Genomic DNA, 21,323 nt, shown 5'->3' on the forward strand with positions numbered 1-21,323 from the left:
AAGCATTTCCACTTGATGGAAAAGTAGGTTGTTCCTATTATAATATAATAATACTGAAATAAGCGTAAGTATAAATAGAGCTGACCGTGACTAAAAGCTTAGCATGTGTCTCAAGTGGATCATCTAATTTACCCCTCACAACCCCCCCTTTGCCCTGAGTCCTATGAGGACTCCATTTTTGGTTGAGTAAACTGAGTCACAGAGAGGATACATAATTAGTTCGAGGTCAGCCTCCTACTGTCTGGCAGAACCCAGGTACAAGCTGGTTCAAGGCTGAGTTCCACACTTAGGAATAGTCAAATCTGTGATAATCTTCATTACCAATCTTCATTACCTCTACTCCATAAAATATCCTTGGTTATTCTGAAAAACCAACGAACTGCTATTCCAGATTCTCACGATTCTAGCTGTAGCATTTTATTCCTTCGTCGACACAACTTGATTCTGGGGGGAGCTCAGTTTCTTTCACAGTTAACCAATTACTCCCGGTTCACTGATAAAACAAGCTCTGCCTCCTCTCTGGTTGGTGGGCTCCCCTTGTCACAGGCCAACTTCTCACTTCTCAGGGGTCTGCTTCCAAAAGCACATGTTCTCTTCCACTAATATATACACTCCATATACTGTTGACTATTTTAGCTGTAAAGTAGATCTTAATATTGCTAAGATAATTCCCCAATTAGTTTCATGTTTTTTTGTCAAAATCTTGGGTTTTTTCCCTTCAGTGGGATTTTACTGGTCTAGCAATAAACAGATAAATGAGTTTAAAGACAACAGCTTTATAATATCCCACTTTTCCATCAAGGAACCAGATACTTCTCTCAGTTTATGTGGCTGGTTTTCCTTCACCTAAAGTCTCAGATATTTCTTGTTATGGATACTGTGAAATAATTGTTTTTACTGTTAAACACAAATCCGTTTAAAATCCCTGTTGTCTAGAAACTGATCACAGGGCACAGTAAAGAAAACGGAGTGGCAGTTGAGAAAACTGGATTCCAGGCTTTCATAAAGTGCTGAGTCACCACGGACAAAATACTTGCCCAATATCTTCCCTTTTGGTATGGAGGCTATGGGTAAACGGTGCTTCTCAGAATACGCACATCCCAGAAACGCAGTTCTCTACACTAACCTCCAGGGAGCACTTCAGAGGTCAAAGACCGTTCACAAGAACCACGGAACGTGAGCACTGTCCCGAAGGACTCTGCCACTAGCGCCCCCCTGCGCTGCTCGACAAAAGGTGCCGACTCTAAGGATTCACACAGAGCCGGCCAAAGATCCCAAATGACAGACCTCAAGAAATCAAGAGATGTCCCCCTCTGCGGAGTGCAGAAACACTGGCATCCCAGTCTTGAGAGTCTGGTCCTGGACTGGGAATTCTGGTTGCTATCACCCCAAGCAAGGAACTTAGCTCCTCCGGGCTTTGATTAGCCAGTAAAACGGGGTACACGTCCATGACGCCGCACACCAGGGGTTACACCGGGTGCGTGATGCCTTCAAAGAGCTCACAGCCCGGTGAGGAACTGAGAGGTGGCGGTGGCATCGTCCGCAGGGGCCCAGGGCCTAGTTTGTGCGCAAGAGTCTAATAACAGAGAACAGCAGATCATTACCTTTTATTTACATATTTACTGTGGTTCTTCCTTTTAAATAATTTACCTCTTTTCTGCAAAAGAACAAGCTGATCACTCTATGATGAGACACAAAAAGGGGTTTTGGGTCTTTAAAAAGAAAAAATTTACAGCTGCACCAAGCTAAGCCATGATATGTGTCCTCTAGATAGGAATGTTAATTTCACCTACTGTAACAGGAACTGTAGGTTCAGGAAACTAATGGTGACAGCTTGATTTATGAATTTTGACATATTTCTTGAACTGGGATTACATTACAAAGAAGAGGAATTCTAAGCAAGCCAGATCTTGCCTATACATTCAATCTTCAAATCAATAAACTGGGATTCTGTGCAACTTGTTTCTAACCGAGGAAAACACAGAGGCTCACCGAGACAGGCCACAGGCCCGTCATTTGAAAGTTCCTTAACACGCTCTCAGAAGTGAGCTAGAACGGATTCGGGGATCCACACAGAAAACACTTGGGCTCTTTACAAGACAGTAACAAAAGACAAATTCAATGCAGAGAGCATGCGTGGTCAAACTGACAAGGAAAAAAAGGATTCTGGTCCCGAAGAAAGTTCTCATGTTTGCTTCACTTTACTTCCTCCAAAAAGTCCCGTCTATTAAGAAAGGTGATGAACACAGAGTACAGAACGTGAGGATTACTTTGTAATTTGTAAATACCCGCGAAATGCTTTCTACAAACTTCGACTTCAATACATGTGCTGGGAGACACTGGCGTGAACCAGAACGGAGGTTGAGAGGCCGCACACACGCCATCAGACACGTCACATACGTGATCACACTTCCTCCTGCCAGCCCCACCAGCAGGTGTCAGTCTCCATTTTATACACGAAGGAGCTGAGACTCGGAGAGGTGAAATCATCTGCCCACGCTCACACAGCTGAGCCGGTAAAACCACAAGGCAGACCTGGGGTATCTAACCACGAGGCCCCGTCTGGGTTCCCTGTACTACTCGAAGCTTCCTGTATGCGCATCACCCATATTTGTGGAGCTGAATGTGACAAACAGCACAAAGACCGAGGAGCCACTGATGGGCGAGCCCACTGCCGGGATGTTTTCAGCAGCCTCCCTGGAATTCCCCAAGTAGTCAGGCATTGAGGTACAGTATGTTAGATTCCTGTAAAAGGGGAAAAATATGTCCCTGGCAGAGTGTGCAGATTACGCCATTATCAACCAGGAAGAGCAGACTCATGAAAGACTAATCATCAAGGGAGAAGCGAGGAACCCCTGGTAGGTGGGGGGGGGGGGGGAGGGGGGGGGGGGGGGGGGGGGGGGGGGAACGGATGGGGTGGGGGGGTGGGGAGGACTACGAACTGGGCTGGCTAAGGTAAAGTGAGTGACGCCCAAATCAAACTGAGCATGATTTGCCAGGGGTCACTTTATACATGTGTATTACACTGGAGCTGTTAACAACACACATATCCGGAAACGTGCTGGAACCCAAAGTCAGTACTATATTTACAAGTCAAGGATAAAGCCAGGCTTTAAGAGTAGCAGGTACAGGCTAGAGAGGAGAGTGTGGGCCTTCTGCGGTGATCTGAGAAGGTTCTGCAGAGAAGGCACCTTCTGACCTTGAGTACCAAAGGCCAAGCTAAGGTCACCCGGGTAAAGGACACGGGCAGGCTGGCAAGTGCACACAGCACTAGCTAGCACGGGCCAAGCGTGCAGACGCTGGTCTTGCATGAGAACAGAGAGCCTAGGGCCCGCTTTACAGCAGCGCAAAGGAAATCCCACCCTGGCCACGCATTCATTTCTCTGCACAACCATCAATTACCCGGGGAGCTGACGACTCAGCCAGTACATGGGCGCAGGAGAAACAAGTACAAACCCTCACGCAGAGCAACCACCTGAATAAAATGATGAGGAAACAGCAATCGATCATTGAAGCTTCATGATTTTATGGGCAGATACGCTACTTGAGAACACGTCAAATAGAATCATTAAAAAAAAGGGTTTAATAGTTAGCCCGCTCTTGACCCCTCACATCTAGATGTGAAAACCTGAGGGCATCCAGCCCCCTCCCCAAAAAAGGAGCTAAAAAATGATCATGTTATGAATACTTAACAATTGTAAATTTAGTTGAAACTTTATTTACGGTTAATGAAAAAAATATACTCAGATCTACAAAACCTATTTGGGATTAAAAACATACCGTCTAACTCCTTGCAAGTTTTACACTAGGTAGACGTTCTTATGGTCTAAAATATAGATATGGGTAAGTCAAATAAAAATGAGACAAATTACAGTAAGTTAGAGTATATTCAAATATATTGTAACATAAAAAAGACTTTCAAAAATAATTACAGAACCCAAAATTTAGAGGAACATTGCTTCTCATTTGGGAAGTTATTTTCTTTCTACTACATGTCTCTGTCTGCAAATATAGTAAGGAAATTTTATTATTTTTTTTTTAAGATTTTATTTATTTATTTGACAGAGAGACACAGCAAGAAAGGGAACACAAGCAGGGGGAGTGGGAGTGGGAGAGGGAGAAGCAGGCTTCCCGCTGAGTGCGGCTCAATCCCAGTACCCTGAGATCACGACCTGAGCCGAAGGCAGACGCTTAACGACTGAGCCACCCAGGCGCCCCAGTAAGGAAATTTTATAGTAAAATATACACTCCTTGAAGACAAGAATCATGTCTTACTTGCTTTATATTTCCAGAACCTAAAACTGTGCTCAGTATGTAATGGACACTGGACAAATGTTTTAAAAATAAATTCTCAAGCAAGAAAAATTTACCGAATGCCTACTACGTGGGAGGCACAATTTAGATGTCGGGGATAATGGGCAAAACATTTTAATGAAAAATATATCAGAGATTTTTCATGTATATAAATGAAACCTACCTTCATAATAGGTAATTCTGAGCTGGAATTCAGAATTGGCCAGTTTCTGGTCTTCTCATGCTCCACTTTTCTGTACACTATAGACTTATTTTTAAAATGAAGTCACGGCTGTAATGAAGGCTTGCTATGTGCATATGTTTGAACACATGGGAGCAAACGTATGTGTGAATGCTGGGAATCTTTTCTATCAGGGAGGAGAAGGAAAAGAAGAAACTGAGCAGCATTTCCACAAAACTTTTGGCAGAATGGACTGAATAATCCAAACTGTGGATGGCCCAACTTATTAGTCAATAGAATTTCTTGGGGGGCGGGGGGATGAAAGGTAGACAAACGAGTTCATTTGCCTATCCACTTTGAAAAAAAAATGCAATCAGCTTTTATGGAAAAAAACAGCAACCATTTTTTTGGTTTTCGTCTCATCAAGAATTCACTTAAAGCATTTCTGACAATAGCGAAGGAAAGAAGAACAGGGAAGAAAAAAAGCACACCATGCATTCCTTACGCTAACAAAGAGGAAGCCAAAGAATGCTTTCTTCGTATTTACAGCATTAATACCCATATGCTTCTTACAATAGAAACCAAAACAGAATCTCCATTTCAGGTCCACAAGGGTTTAAAAGTAAACTAATCAGTACAGAGTAGCAAGGAAATACTATGTTTTGTCGAGCACAAAAAACAAGGTAAGAATAGAAGTCACCAAGTGTTTGGGAACAGCTCCCTACTACGACCTGGGAAAGGGAAGTCCAGTGACTCCTTTACAATCCAGGAAACACTACGACTCATCACGTGCGCACACTTAAGAGTTCAAGATCCACGGGAGGACTGGGGAAATAATTTCCCGAGGCAGATTTTTCATTTGAGGCCAGACACATCTGACTCCCTTAAATACAGCCCAAAGACACAAACGCAAAAGGGGGTTATCACCCTTCCTATCACGATGGTGCAGTCCGGGCCCCGTCCCTGCTTAGAGGGGGCTGCTGCTGGTGCAGCCTGCCCAGAGGACCACACCTGCTCCTCTCTGACAGGCCTACTATGGTGACTCTGTCTCCCCCAGGCAGGCAGCTCAGTGGTTCCCACTGAATAAATGCTAATGGAACTAAATCACAGTCTCTCTGAGCGCTGGTCTCCTCATTTAGAAAATGATGATGGGGGCGCCTGGGTGGCTCAGTCGTTGAGCGTCTGCCTTCGGCTCAGGTCATGGTCCCAGGGTCCTGGGATCGAGCCCCGCGTCGGGCTCCCTGCTCGGCGGGAAGCCTGCTTCTCCCTCACCCTCTCCCTCTGCTTGTGTTCCTTCTCTCTCTCTCTGTCAAATAAATAAAAATAAATAAAAAAGAAAAAAAGAAAATGATGATGGCTTTTCAGCCTTTTCCACAGAGGTGTCCTAAGGCTCCAACAAACTAACGCGGATGAGAAGACCTTTGTAACAGGGAAAGGGCCACCCAACTGTAGGGGCGCCACCCAGTAGGTGGGCACCACGTTCGATGCAATGACTGAAGGGACACAGGCAAGCACAGAGACCCAGCTGGGCTGAAATGGCTTCTGATCAAACCTCAGAGCAACTGGTAGTGCACAAAGATCTAGGACAATCATTGGTCAATCATCTTGGGATCCTAGTTCAAAGAAGCAAGGATAGTCCCTAGGTGCTCCTAGAGTTAAAGCTTCACAGGAAGAGATACCGGTCTGTCTTCTCCATCAACAGACCCCCAGAGCTGGGAACATGCACATCTGATGAATGGATGAGTCAGAGACAGAGATGTGAGTATCCAGGAGTGCCAGGCTCGAACCCAGAGCGGGCAGAAGGGGCCTGGCTAGCCTCGCAGAAATGGATACACAAGCCTCTAGCATCTTCGATGGGAAGTCCATCAGGAAGTCTATTGACTTCCTCTTCCTCCAAAGCCCTGGAAAGCTCCTAAATGAGGCACTGTGGTCCAGGGAAGAGAGCACAGGCCCAGGAGCTCAGTCAGACAAATCTAAATTCTACTCTGGACAACGCAACTCAACCACCTGACAGCCTCTCCTAAATGTGGTCAGCAGAACCTGCTTCCCAGGACTGATACAAAGATCCAAGTTGAGAATACACGTTAAGTCACTATGCACAACCCTGTGACATAGTAAACATGAAACAGGTTATCAGACCCTCCTTCCAGGTGAAGGAGGAACTAAATCCCGTTAGAGGATACAAAATCCCCCTAACTCAAATCTTTAGTCTCAGAGCAGAGAAAGCCAAATTTCCCTTTGGGCCCAAATTTGGGTAGAAGTGGGATAGTCATCTGGACAACACAATGAGAATTAACAGCCTGGTGAAAAAGACCTGCTACATTATCATCCATTTCTCTAAAATCGTAACTAAAGTCATCTTTAGAGCACGTGACCTCTATTCTTTGAGGCAACAATGGGCAAGGGCAAGGTCTGTCACACCCAGCTAGAATCAGGATTTGGCGACAAGAATCCAGAAACATGCAGAGTAAGACTGTGACGTTGTGGCCGATTCTTCGGAAGGAGAAACAGATCCCAGAAGTCATGCTTTCAGGGAAGGCATTTTGTTGGCATAGGTAAGAAAGCAGGAGAAACAGAGGCATTCTTATACTCAAAGAATGAACTTCTTCATACCTTCGAGAATGTTTGCTCAGAAATCAGCAGTGCTATTAGCAATTGCACACGTGAAGAAACACAGCCCGACTTCCTGTGAGCCCCAGTGACCTCTCCACAGCAGCACCTGGGCACGCTCCATATTTACTTATGGTGCAATCTGATCCTGACTTCGGTGAGTTATTTCATAAGCCTTTTAAGGGTTACTACATTTTGTTCCTATAAGAGGCCAATCCAAATTAGCAACAAAAGAATAGTTAAACACAAGAAAAACCACCTCTTTTGTGCTCCTCAAGAAAGGCAGTCTTGGTCATTAAAAAGGCAAAGTGTGTTTTATTCTCTATCCACTTTCTCTTACAAAAATCGGTCCAGTAATTTTCCAGGGTGGGGAGGGGATTAGTAGTCTTCCACTCACACCTGTTTGAAAATGAGGAGGAGTCGAAATGGTATACACATGAGAGCAAGTTATCTGGCATTTGGTTCTGGGCCATGTCCTGTAGAAAGTATGCTAACTATCAAATGCTACACAACATACTATTCCTCCAAAACTTAGCCATCTAAAGATGACCATTTTATTTTCGATCTTTTCTCTGCTCTTCCGACTGGATGATTCCTACTGTCCTATCTCCAAGCTCACTGACTCTTTACTCTGTCATCTCTTAAGTTGTCAAGCTCATTCAGTAAAATTTTTAAATTTTATCTTGGATACTATATTTTTCAATTCTAGATGTTCCATTTGGTTCTCTTTTTGGTGTCTATTTCTCTGCTGACTATCTTTTCATTCATTAGAAGCATATTTTCCTTTACATCCTTGGGCATAGTTAGAGTTGCTTTCAAATCATTGTCTGCTAAACCCAACATCTGTGTCATTGTAGTCTCTGCTGATTATCTTTTTTCTCTTGGAGAATGGGTCATATTTTCTTGTGCTTAAAGTAAGCCTGAATTCTATCCTGGACATTGAGAATACTATGCTATGGAAACTCGGGATTCTATTATATTCTTCTAAAGAATGTTGATATTTTTATTTTAGCAGGCAATTATCTTGGTTGGAGTTACACTGTCCAATCTGGTGTGGCAGCTCAAAACTCAGTACAATTCTTTTATCCGTAGCTTAGCTGCTTGGATCCTGCCCTACATGTGTGATTCAGGCATCGCATGGATTCAGACAGCTGATACACAGAATTTGGGGCTTGCTTTCTCCTCCCCAGGAGTCCCTCCTTCATTTTCCAATGGCTGTGCTTCCTCCAAACTGTCCATTTAATCTTTAAGATGAAAGGAGTGCAGATTTTCTTTTAGAGTTTTAAGTGTCCTACAGAGCACACGCTGCGCCACTCCCTTCTTCCAAGGGGCAATTCAATTCCAAAATTGCATGTTTGTGTCAAATTTGATTATTTTCACATGGCTGTCTTTTGTCCAGAGTTTGTAATTATTATTTGCAGGAGGTTCAGTCCTACAGCAGCTTACAGGACCATTAACAGAAGCAGAACCCACACCACTTATTTTTTTCCCCAATTTTGGATTATTCCTCATAATCTTGTGGGTCACAAATTCAGAAAGGGCTCTGTCAGGCAGGCTGTCCCTCATTCACGTGGCATCAGCTGTGCAACTAGGAAACCGAGCTTGGAACTAAGGAAGCGCACAACTACCTAGAAAACTTCCAAGATGGTCTCCTGCCCACATGTCTGCTGCCTTGGTATTCCCTGACGCATCTCTCTCTCTCTCTCTCTTCATTACATCTCACCCTCCAGGGCTTCTCTCCATGCAGACTGAGCAAATCACGGCATAGTGATCTCAGGGGATCTGCACATCTGACATGGTTAACCAGCTTTGACGAGGCTAAAAATGGAATCTGCCAGATCAGTCAAGGGTTCTATCAGAAATGATACAAGATCACTCCCACTACATGTGATTATTCAAAGCAGTCACAGAGATTTTTCGTCATCCAGACTGAAAATGGAGAAACAAATGCTAATCCTTGATGGGAGAATGGCAAAGTCATATTGCAGGCGTGTTTCTGCAGCCATCTTGGAAAAATAGAATCTGCCACATATGTATCTGATATCTGATGAAGCAAAACAAATGCCACCCAAAGAAAAACTCTAGGAAAATATAGGCAGGCTAGTTCAATGTTAAGCATGTGGTCCAATTCTGCCATCTTTTTTATCACCTTCTCATGTTATCAATATAGTGACCTCTAAGCTATTCAGCACAAAAGAGGTTTCCAATGGCAGTCTACTGAGTTTCTAAAGATTTAATACTTAAATACTGTATCAATTTCAAAACAGAAGAAATGCTTATGATGCTATCATCCATAAATGTAGGTCAAGATTAAAGTTCTCTTTGTTTTTTATTAAGATAATGGTCCATAATAACTATTTATTAAATGTCTATCATGTGTTTGAAAACTTCTAGGCACTTCAAATACCTGTTTTTGTTGATTGTTCTCTACATGATGTAAGATATGCACTGGCTTAGACAAGCATTGACAATTTATGAGAAAGGAGACTGGCTCAAACACATTAAGGACAAATACAATGCAAAATTACAAAAATACAAATCCTGATAAAAACAAATGTGACCTAGGACCCGTATCTGTGGGAATATGCGCACACACGTATTATTTCATGCTACCTTCTAAGCACTCAAACTATCATTCCAAGAACTGTATATATTCTAAATTCTAAATACCATATTCTAAATGAAGCCATATATATATGAAACATGCCGAGAAACAATCTTACCTTGTCTTGGTTGTCTTTATTCTTGTAACACAGATTTCCGATCAGACGAATGAGATGAGACTTAAAGCCCTCAGCCATATTTGAGATGTCGCCCTCTGCTCTTATGCAGCCACCGCTACTGAAGATGTTTGTGGTGTCATTGCCAGCTACATGAATCAGTCGTAAAAGGTCTACAACGAAAACAGTAAGTTTTATTTACCCTAAGAAAATTTTTGGCATTTTGTACTGACTTTCCATATACAAATCTAACTTACTTTAATGGACTAAAATAAAATAAAGGTAAAGTACCTTTAATGATTAGAAAACTCTTCTTTTGCTTGAAATTTTTTCACAACGCTGGTTTTGGGGAGATAAGCCATAATGATTATCCCAACCTGGACTTTCTATTTATCCACAAAGAAAAGTTAGCTAAAAATTTTCTGCCATCTTTCTTTTTTTTTTTTTTAAGATTTATTTATTTATTTGAGAGGGAGAGTATGTGTATGCGCATGCATGTGTGTGAACGAGGGGAGGGGCAGAGGGGAAGCAGACTTCCCACTGAGCCACAGAGCCTGACACAGGAGCTCGATCCCCTAGCCGGGAGATCATGACCTGAGCCAAAACCAAGAGCCGGACACCTAACCAACTGAGCCACTCAGGCACCTTCTGCAATCTTTCTTATAAAGAAGTTTCCAATCCCAAATTCTTTATGAAGGAACTCATGTGACAACTACAGTCAGCTACATCTAAAATACAATCAATACTTATTCTGTAATGAGCCATATGACAAAAACCAAGAAGTAGGTTGATTTTTTTTTCTCACTGTCCAGGTAATCGGAAGGCAACATGTACTCTCCATAAATCTAGTCTGGCTATATTCAAAAGAGGAAAAATTATTATGCTCTATGAAATGCATCTAGACAGCATATGAAAATAGATCATCTTCCAGAAGCTGTACTTAAGTGTTTCCACGTTATCCCATTTAACACCCTTAACAAACCTATTAAAGGCAAGTATCGGGGCACCTGGGTGGCTCAGTGGTTAAGCGTCTGCCTTCAGCTCAGGTCATGATCCCAGAGTCCTGGGATCAAGTCCTACATTGGGCTCCTTGTTCAGCGGGGAGTCTGCTTCTCCCTCTGCCTGCCACTCCCCCTGCTTGCATGCTCTCTCACAAATAAATAAATAAAATCTTAAAAAAAAAAAAAGCAAGTATCACTTTCTCAATTTTATAATGAAGAAATCAAGCTCAGAGAAGTCAGTAATTTGGCAGAGCTGGGAAGACAACCCATGTCTGCCCTGGATCCAAACATACACGTTTTTCTAAAAAGATTCTGTTTCCTAGGTTTGTGGTTATTTTAATTACCACTAAAAGCACTGCACTCAAAATAAAACACTCACATGAGATTCTAAACATCTTCTATAGCTCATTGCTGACTCATCTACCCACCTCGATACAAATTCATCTTTCTTAGCATATGCATCTCCACAGTAAGTATAATCCTTTTTTAAAGGAAAAAAATAGCAAACAGTGAATAACAACACCCTAAGTATGGCTAACCACAAGGAACAGGTTCTACTTGAATTATTTTGCAAATAACTTTTTAGCAAGGATGGTATTCCAACCGATGGTTAAGAATCAAAGACATAATCACTATGTGTAAGGCACTATTCTTCGTGCCCTATAAAAGTAATAGGGAAAAATATACTTAACAAATTTGGAAAACGAATATAAAAATCCCCATCATCATTGCTGAAACCGCCCCCATCATCACAAACCTCCCACCACGTGGCCACAACGCTACTAAGGACACATCCATGAGGTACACTCTGCTTAACAGACAGTAGTACCCTCATCTACTGGTCAGGCAGCCGGAGTGAAACAGCAGGTCAGTGGCAGAAGCCAGAGCTGGTACAAAAACACAGTGATTCTTCCCAAGAAAAAAAGGTATTAAAAAAAAATCTCAAAAATAGAGCAATACAACGAAAATTAAGGATCTGTGTTTGGACTTACACTTCAGCGTGACAAGCCAAAGATTCCTTAATTACAAAGAACAGCATGTGGGATAATTCACTCACCAATCACTCTTTCCAGCAAGCCAGGAAAAACCTGCAGATAGCTGAGCAGATCAGTATTAGCGGTCATTTCACACAAGACATCAAGAAGCCGAACTGTGGCCAACGCCTCCTAAAAAAAGAAAACATGACTTTTAAGTCAAGCTAAATAATTTGCAACTGTTATAAATAATGGTAAGAGAATGGACTACTACGAAAAATATTAAAGAGTTGGTGCTGGTAAAGTCAGCATCTAAAGAGAGAAAACAAAACGACCAAGAACGAAACAGATACTAAAACTGTATGTGAACAATCATTTTCACTAACAGCAACATCTGCCATCAAGAACGCGAGATTATGTGTCATTATGTGTCTTCTTGGAGCGAAGAGTCAGAAAAGTTCTTATTCAAGCAAAAATACCTTCCAACAGTGGAATAAATGTTCAAAATTACTAGCTACGTACATAACATTTATGCAAATACTTTCTTTTTAAAGCATTCCCAGCAAGCAAGTTCTACTTTAAAGATACAACTATCCCATAAAATACATAAATTTCTTGTCCACAGGAATCCTGTAAAATACTGTGGCTGAAAGAACTCTGGCTGCAAGAACATGCATTATTTCTCAGTAAATATAAACCTTTATGCAGTATCTTGCAAGGCTGGAAAAGATAACATTATTTGGAAAGGTTAGTTCACATAACTACTCAAGAATTGATTATCACATGGACCAAATGAACAAAAAACCACCAGCTACCAACTATATGGTATTAGGTAATCTGAATAAAATGGTAAAATCCAATTTTGTACAGATTCTGGCCCTCATTTTTAAAGTGCACATTATTTGGCAAAATGCGGTAGATGCTATAAATCTAGGTCATAAAGAGAACATTCTTCAAAAGAAAAATAAACTACTTCTTTTTGCTAATTCTAAACATGTACTTACTAAACATGTTCTTCAGTTAGGAGATTTAAAGGTAATATTCTAATCTACCATTCTGAAATCTCAAAAGAAACCACAAGAAACAACATTTACTTTTTAAAAAATTTTTATTATTCATTCATTTATTTATTTGTTTGTTTATTTATTTAGAAGGAGAGAGAGAGAGAATCCCAAGCAAACTCTGCACTGAGTGCAGAGCCCGACACAGGGCTTGATCCCATGACCCAGAAGTCATGACTTGAGCCGAAATCAAGAGTTGGATGCTCAACTGACTGCACCACTCAGGTGCCCCACAACACACATTTTTAATGCCTTGAATCTTTAATTTTACTCTAGCTTTCACTTGCTTGTTTTAACAAGTTAGGGGAGATATCTAGATGAGAAGGTTGAAATCAGAGCCAAATTCAAAAGACTCTTGAGCAAACCCGTGGGCGTCGTGCGTCAGCACCCTCTTCTGTGAATGGGCAGTTGCCCAGATTGTCATCTGCAGATGCCATTCCCCCTTCAAGAAGTGGCTGACTGGTTGTAGATCGGGGGCAGAACACGTGACACATGATCCTGAACACAGAAAACAAGCTGTGAGAGACGATCAGGATCATGTCGGAAGGAATCAGAAGCAACCTGAGAAGGCTCTCACTGGCCAGCAATGGCACATTAGAAAACTAGGGAGAGGCGCACCTAGGTGGCTCAGATGGCTAAGCGTCTGCCTTCTGCTCAGGTCATACCCCCCATATCAGGCTCCTGGCTCAGCAAGGAGCCTGCTTCTCCCTCTCCCTCTGCCTCTCTCCCTGCTCATGCTCTCTCTCTCTGTATCTCTGTACCTCAAATGAATAAATAAAATCTTAAAAAAAAAAAAAAAGAAAAGAAAACTAGGGAGAATTACAGCTAAAATGGGTTGAAAATAATTCAAGTATCTGGGGGCGCCTGGGTGGCTAGGTTGGTTAAGTGTCCAACTCTTGGTTTTGGTTCAGGTCATGATCTCAGGGTCCTGGGATCGAGCCCCTCGTCAGGCTCCATGGTCAGCAGAGAGTCTGCTTCCTTTCTCACTCTCACTCTCTCGCTCTTGCTCCTTCTCTAAATAAATAAATCTTTAAAAAATAGAAGAGAGAAAGAAATCAGGTGGTTTTAAAACTATGACATCACAATAGTGATGAAATCAAAACGGAACAACTCACTGCAGATGCCACAAAACCAATTCATTACTTTGAATATTGGTAATCAAAATGTGCCTTGTATAACCTAACAGTTGACTAGGAGACGTTTCTAAACGATAAGAGTCAAAATACCACCATTTCAGAACCCCCAAAGAATGAACGGACCCAGGTAACAATCATTTACAATGGCTAACATCACAAAAGAGACAACCAGACATTATGTGCCTCTTGATGAAAGAAAGCATGTATCATCAACAATAAAACATTACTGGGAAAAAAAGACATAAAAACCTAACCCAAATCTGAATAGCTCTCTGGAATTAATTATCAGTCACAGGAATGCAAGGAAAAGAGCAATGTGTGAAACACCACCATGAAGATAATATCAAAATCCAAACTGCAGAAAACTCTACAGGTAAAACGACCCAGTTTCTTCAGTAAAGAACTAGCAAAAAGGAAAAGGCGGAAAAAAAGAAGAGAAGAAGGGCAAGAAAGGGGAACATATACATTAATGGATATTTGAGATACAACAACAGATTGCAATGTATGGCCTTTGTTTGTATCCTGATCTGAAGAAATAAACTTGAACAAAATTATTAGATAATGGGGCAAAAATCTGAGTATTGTTTACTTGATATTATAATTATACTGCTAATTTTTTCGGTGTGCTAACTGTAGTTGACTTGGGTGTGACTCATCTTTTAAAGATACGTATAAGATAATGATGCACTGATGAGACATGCTGGAATTTTGCTTCAATCCAGGGCTGCTGCCGCTAGATCAAGTTGGGATCATGGATGAAACAAGAGCGGTAATGAACAGAGAGCTGCTGACGTGGGTGATGGGGTTCAGGACGCTTTTTTCGCTTAGTCTGTTTGAAATTTTCCATGATAAGAAGATAAGAATAAAAATAGAAGGTTGGAAGAGATCATGTAGATGTTTCTTTCCAGCTCCTAAATTCTATGATGTCAAATGAACTAAACCCAAAAGAACATTAATCTAGCTCCACCTAACACATTCCCAATTTTAATCATTAGAATCCTTTTATTAATAATGTGTTTCTAAGGAACATCTGGAAACCAATAATGAAAAAAAAAAGCCAGGAAAATGATTCTCTTAAAAACTAAGAGGAATATTTGAGATGCCCTTCTAGTATTTGTAAGTATTATACAACTACAGTCATTAAATCAGGCACTGGGGAAAACAGACACAGGCACATCAAAGGAATGAGCCTCTGCAGTGGGCAGAAGAGGGGGGAAAAAAGATTAGTCTCCTGTCTAGATCATCTGTCTGGGTTAACTTTACCCTTTAGTGTCTTTGAACTATTTTACAATATTCTAAGTTGTAGAAAACTGATAATAGTGCAAATGACTCTTGTCCACAGAAACGTAGATTACTTGGGTCTGGCTGGAATGCAATTAATTACTGCCTTGTGCACAGACCACTGTTTGCATCTATGGGTCAGATCACTCCAGCATTCCTTCATCGTGTATAAACACGTGGCTCTCTGAATTCTTTGATAGCTGTTAGTATCTCACTGGTTCTCTCTGTAAAACGTCAGAAACACAGAAATGGATCCAAAAATATACAAGAATGTAATATATGACAAAGGTAGCATTAAAAATAGTGGAAAGGAGGAGATCATTCACCAAATAGTATTGACACAACAATTAACAGCTAACATTTAGGGAGCACTATGTACCGATCAGTGTAGTAAATGCTTACGTCAAAATACTATTCATCTTCCAGGCAGAGAAACTGGGGGACAGAGAATAAGTAACTTTTCCAAGAGCACACACCAGTAATAGAGGAAATCAGGATTCAAACCCAAGTGGTCCTTTACCAAAGATTATAGAATCTTGGATCATCAAAAGACATAATCTGGATCTATACTTCCCTCCTTGCTCAAAAAACAAATTCAGTTAAAAATGTGGACCAAATACTGAAAGAACTAGAACATACAGGTGCGTATTTCCACAATCTAAGTGGAGATGATTTTACTAAATACGTAAGAAACTTCAGAAACCATAAGGATAAAACTGGTAAGCCTAACTAGATTAAAAACAAAAATACAAACTTCTAAAAGGCTGAGAATACCATAATAAATTCAAACAAAAAATTAACTATGGGGGGGGAGAAGTTTCCTGTATATATGACAAAAACATTAATCTTCTGAAAATGCTCATTAATAAATGTATTTTAAAAGGTAACCTAATATGAAAAACAAATGAACATGCTGGACACTGAAAACAGTTACAGAGAAATGGGCATTAAATCAGATTAGTGAAAGGCTGCAGACCCATATACTACCATGTTCTTTTGGTATGGCATTTAGAAGTATTTCTAAACATTTTAAATAAACAGACTCTCTGACTCAGTGATTCAACGTCCAGGAATTTACAATTCCAGATTTGCCTGTCCAAAATTGCAAAGATATCCAAGCTACAGCATTATCTGTAAAGGTTTGAGGAAAACCCTGGAAGCTACTAAAGTGTATGTCGACAGAGAACAAATGAGGAAATTCCGTCTCCTCCGTCTAGTGGAATTCTGCTCCACTGTGAGGAAGAAGGAGATGAAGGCACATAATGTGTTAAATGGAAAGATGTACAAGACACTTCAGGCTAGGCGAAAAAAGAAGTTGAAGAATAAAAAAGGTAGTACTGTAAAAAAAAAAAAAAAGAAAGAAGAAGAAGAAGAAACGAACAAAAAACAGGTGTATACTTACAAAAATCTCTGAGAAGAGAAGAAAAAAGTATATGATGATATGTCCATAGAAAACAGACAGGGGCTGGGCGGGAATGAGGACTTCTGTTTCACTGACTTCAGTGTGAATTTTTTTTTTTATTTAATAAGCAAATATTATTTGCACAGTACAAATATTTAATCCCTTACCAGTCTGTGGAATGAAAGATTACCCTTTCTTATTCCACAAATATTTATTAAATACCTACTATATTAACAGATATTATAACGTAAGTTGGGGAACACAAGGAATAAAACAATGAAAAACCCACCACCTGAGGATAATTCTCGTAATAGATGAATACGAAACTAAAAACAAAATACGAAACTAAAAAGAATTTATTTAACTTCCAGAGGAAAGGCCAGGCTCCCTACAAGCAACAAGACTAAGGTTCGAGATAAAGCTGAACTGAACCCTAAGTCCTACAGGATAAATTGCACATTAGCACCGAAGAAAACGTTCTCAGAAACTGGAGACAAGTACACAAAAAATACCAAAGACAGAAACACATACGTGAATGTGAAATCCTCAGACTGTTTCTATTAAGGAAGACATGAAAAAAAATCCTCAGGATTTTAAAACCCAACAATTATACAAATACACAATAGATGACCCCAAGATGACAATTTTCACTCCAATATTTTGGCCACAGCATTATGAGACCCTTATTGGATATCTTGTCCTAAGAATATCACAACTGGGTAAACGCAGAGGTTTTGCTGGTCTGCTGGCTCTGGGGAGATGGAAAAGGAGGCAGGAGCAGAGAGCCCTGATCTGTGGCCTTTGCTGATTTCCACGGTAGAAATACTTCCACCATGGCAATTTCAAGCTACAGAAAGTTCAACAGTCAGCTCATGGATATCTGAATATTTAACAACTGACTCTCAGAAGTCCATATAGCCTGGCTTCAGTATACCACTGGGTATATGGGTATATGGTATATTAAATATTGGGGTTAGAGGTCTTCTTAAAAACTACTGTAGCTTTTTAAAAAATGTCTAACTTAAAGGAGAACACATATATACTAATATGCACAAGTCATGACTTTTATAGATCAACTTTTTTTTAAGATTTTTTTATTCATTTGAGAGAGAGAGTGAGAGAGCGAGCAAGAGTGAGAGCACGAGCAGGGGGGAAGCTCAGATGGAGAGAGAGAAGCAGACTCTAGACCAAGCAGGGAGCCCGACACAGGGTTCGATCCCAGGACCCCGGGACCACGACCCGAGCCCAAGGCAGACACCTAACCAACTGAGCCACCCAGGCGCCCGATCAATTTTTTTAAAAAGTGAACGATGAATCATGGAACAATACATCAAAAACTAATGATGCAATGAGTGGTGACTAGCATAACATAATAAAATAAAATAAAATAAAACAGTGAACTATCTCTGGGCTTTTCAAAAGAAAACGCTCCACAAATTTCTATTTATTAATATATAGTAATTATTCCCCTTTTAGAGAAAAAAGAAAAATATAAATTTTCCTCAATATAAAAAGTTCCATCGGGTAATTTCCTTTTACAGTACTGAGGTCATCCATACCAAAAATGCCAGTGCCTTGAAAAAGCTTAAAGCTGTGGTTTAACAAGTACTAAGTTTTACCTCCTTTCCTGTCTCCCAGAGAATTAACTTTTACGTTTTTGGGGCACAGCTCACTGCTCCTCCTGCTGGAAACAGAGGCAGATCTATCTCCAGAAAGGAAAGGCATCAGTGAGTCGAGACCTGGCCTCTCCTATCACAGAAACGAGGAATAAGATACCAGCTCTGTCAGCGAGACCCAACGTGGTCTGTAGGACACAGCACAGAACATCCACAGCAAAGTAACCTGGAAAAAAGGTACAGTCACAGAGAAGGAAATCTACTGTCGTGGTAGAAGAGTCATAACCATGGCCTGCATTTACAGAGGAAGTTAACATGTTTGTGGCATCACACACACAGGATCCAGGGAAATGTGAAAGGATCCAGATAGAGTGGATGGAGCCCTTTCCCAGCTATTCACACCTCTCTGCCCACGGGAGTCGCTCTGCACCCATCACTCCCATCGGCACGGAAATGTTCATATCAGTGTTTTTGCGGTACAGCTGACATGCAATAAAATACATCCATCTGGAGCGTACCGTACAGAGTTTTGTCAAGGTACACAGCTATGTACCACACTTCTCTTACCCAAAACGTACCCTCATATCCTTCACAATCAAATCCACCCCTTCACTCCAGCCCCAGGTGACATCTGATCTGCTTTGTTTGTATCAGTAAGTTTCACCTTCTACAGAATTTCAGAGATGGAATCATTAAGATACATTCTCTAGTCTGGCTACTTTCAGGAGGGATGTTTGGGATTCATCTCCTCTGTTGTATCACAAACCCATTCCTTTCTACTGCTGAGTAGTATTCCAGAGAAAGAACCATTCTAACTTTAAGACAGAAGGGAAGGAAGATGGGACAGACAAAAATAAAGAGATTTCTCAAGTGTGAAGGATGTATCAATGCTTCCATCCCCTTAGTAAAGACTGGAATAATCCAGGGCGGCCTTGAGGAAAGTAAAACAAAAAAAATTACTTGAAGAAGCTAGCCAGGATGGTGTATGATCGGGAATGTTTTATAACGACAGAAGAAACAAATGTTCTGGAAGGCAATTTAGAAATATAAGCTTTAAAAAACTGGATTTACCCCAGGGCTCCTGGGTGGCTCAGTTAGTTAAGTGTCCGACTCTTGATTTTGGCTCAGGTCATGACCTCAGGATCCTGAGATCAAGCCCAGCATCAGGCTCCATGCTCAGGGGGGAGTCTGCTTGAGATTCTGTCTCTTCCTCTCCATCAGCTCCTCCCCCATCTCAAGTGTGTGCATTCTGTCTCCCAAATAAATAAATAAATCTTAAAAAAGAAAAAAACCCCACAAAACTGGATGTACCCTTAACACCCAGCAATTCCGCTCCTGGGTTAACAGTAGGGAAAGGTACAAAGATAGAATTTCAAAGACATATACTACAGCACTAACTACAGGAAACAGAAATAAGAACAACCAGAACGTCCAACTTACAGCTGGACAAATAGATTATGGCAAACTCTTCACTTCTAATGCTACACTGACTTTTTAAAAGACACTGACAATGTACTGTTTATTCATTCTGCAAATACTAAGCGCCTACTGTGTGCACAGTACTATGAACATAACAGTCAAAACTTCTACCCTCATAAAACTTACATTCAGGAGAAAAAAAAAGAGAAACTTACAAACAGCACAGCATGATCTCATTTTTAATATATATATGTTTGTGTGTGTGTGTGCATGGATGCACGCATATATTTGATGTTATCTGCCTAAAAAATATGTTAACTAGAATTTGTTTTCAAGTCATTAACTCTGAATGGTAGGAATGAGGGCACTGTTTTTCCTTGTTGTATTCTCTTAACTGTCCTCGTCCATGGGTGGCTTAGAAACAACAGACACTGGTGTCTCATAGTTGTGGACGCTGGAAGTCCATGATCAGGATGGCTGGGTTCTGATGAAGGCCCTCTTCCAGGCTGCAGATGGCCGACCTCTCGTTGTGTCCTCACACGACAGACGGGGCAAGGGATTCTTGCAGGGTCTCTTTGTAAGAGCACTAAATTCCAACACTGGGGGCTCTACCCTCAAGACCTACTCACCTCCCACAGGCCCAGCCTCCTAGGACCATCACCTTGGCCATCAGGTTTGCAACATATGGATTTGGAGGGGAGGAGACACAAACATTCAGTCCGTCGCAGTCCATTCATTACTTATGCAGAATTTTTTCAAGTTTTAAAAAAGAATTCTCAGAGAGGGCCTAGCTGGCTTAGAAAATCTCCCTGCTCTCTCCCATCCAAGATTCTGAAATGTGTCCTCTTACCTCATCGTCCGCATGCTGCTCAGAGGTCAATTTTAGCACCATCTTGCACTGATCCACAAAAGTGCTTGCAATCAGCTCGGCATGGCTCAAAAACACAGGGATGTCATCCTTGGTCAGTGGCTCATCCCCCACTAATTTCGCAATTACGAGGTCTAGCAGTGTAACTCTGTAAAACGTACAAGGGAGTTTTACATGAATAGGTAATACTGAAATCGTACAATGCTAAAAATATTGAGAGAGAGCATTTTAAGAGAGTATTTTTATTTTTAAGTTTCTTACTCTGTTTATAATGTCTAGCTAGGGAAATATTTTGTGTGACTAGAATGACTTTTCATCGACTACCTATTTTTTAAAATCTTGACTTCTTTGATGTGACCTGACTACAGAAACCAGCACCTTTTCTATATGCATTCCGGTAAGCCCTTGATTCAACATTTCAGAAATGCTATCGGATTAGGTTTTCTGACACATGAACAACGACAACAGCGAGGTTCGTGGGCTAGTAACGTTTACTCACAGCCCACTACTGGGCTAACGAACTTTCTACGCGCACGATCTCGGAGAGACAGCTACTGTCACTGGCCTGGGCTACGCTCAGCAAATACGGCTCAGTGAGGCTGACTCACCTGCCCGTAATCAGACGTGCCATGTCGGGACCCACGCACAGGACTCCACCTCTCACTGCTGGGCCACGGGCCTCAGCTCCTCACTCTACTGTCCTTCTTGTAAAGGCTGGCTTTGATTGTTTCGTTATTTCAGTTCATAAAAACATAAGTCTG

At 41.2% G+C, this 21,323-nt stretch overlaps 1 protein-coding gene across 1 annotated transcript in view; it reads right to left on the minus strand.

Annotated features, from left to right (window-relative positions):
• ATXN10 (ataxin 10) overlaps positions 1-21,323 on the minus strand; it is a 159,224-nt gene that overhangs the window by 78,621 nt on the left and 59,280 nt on the right. The window contains exons 7-9 of the mRNA XM_034987309.1: positions 20,545-20,710; positions 11,863-11,971; positions 9,808-9,977 (exon numbers count right to left, since the gene is read on the minus strand). Of these exons, the coding sequence (XP_034843200.1) occupies positions 9,808-9,977; positions 11,863-11,971; positions 20,545-20,710 (445 nt within the window). The remainder of the gene's footprint in view (positions 1-9,807; positions 9,978-11,862; positions 11,972-20,544; positions 20,711-21,323) is intronic.

Source organism: Mirounga leonina, unplaced genomic scaffold (genome assembly GCF_011800145.1).
Source record: "Mirounga leonina isolate KUSES-001 unplaced genomic scaffold, KU_Mleo_1.0 Mir_418, whole genome shotgun sequence".
NCBI classification, from domain to species: domain Eukaryota; kingdom Metazoa; phylum Chordata; class Mammalia; order Carnivora; family Phocidae; genus Mirounga; species Mirounga leonina.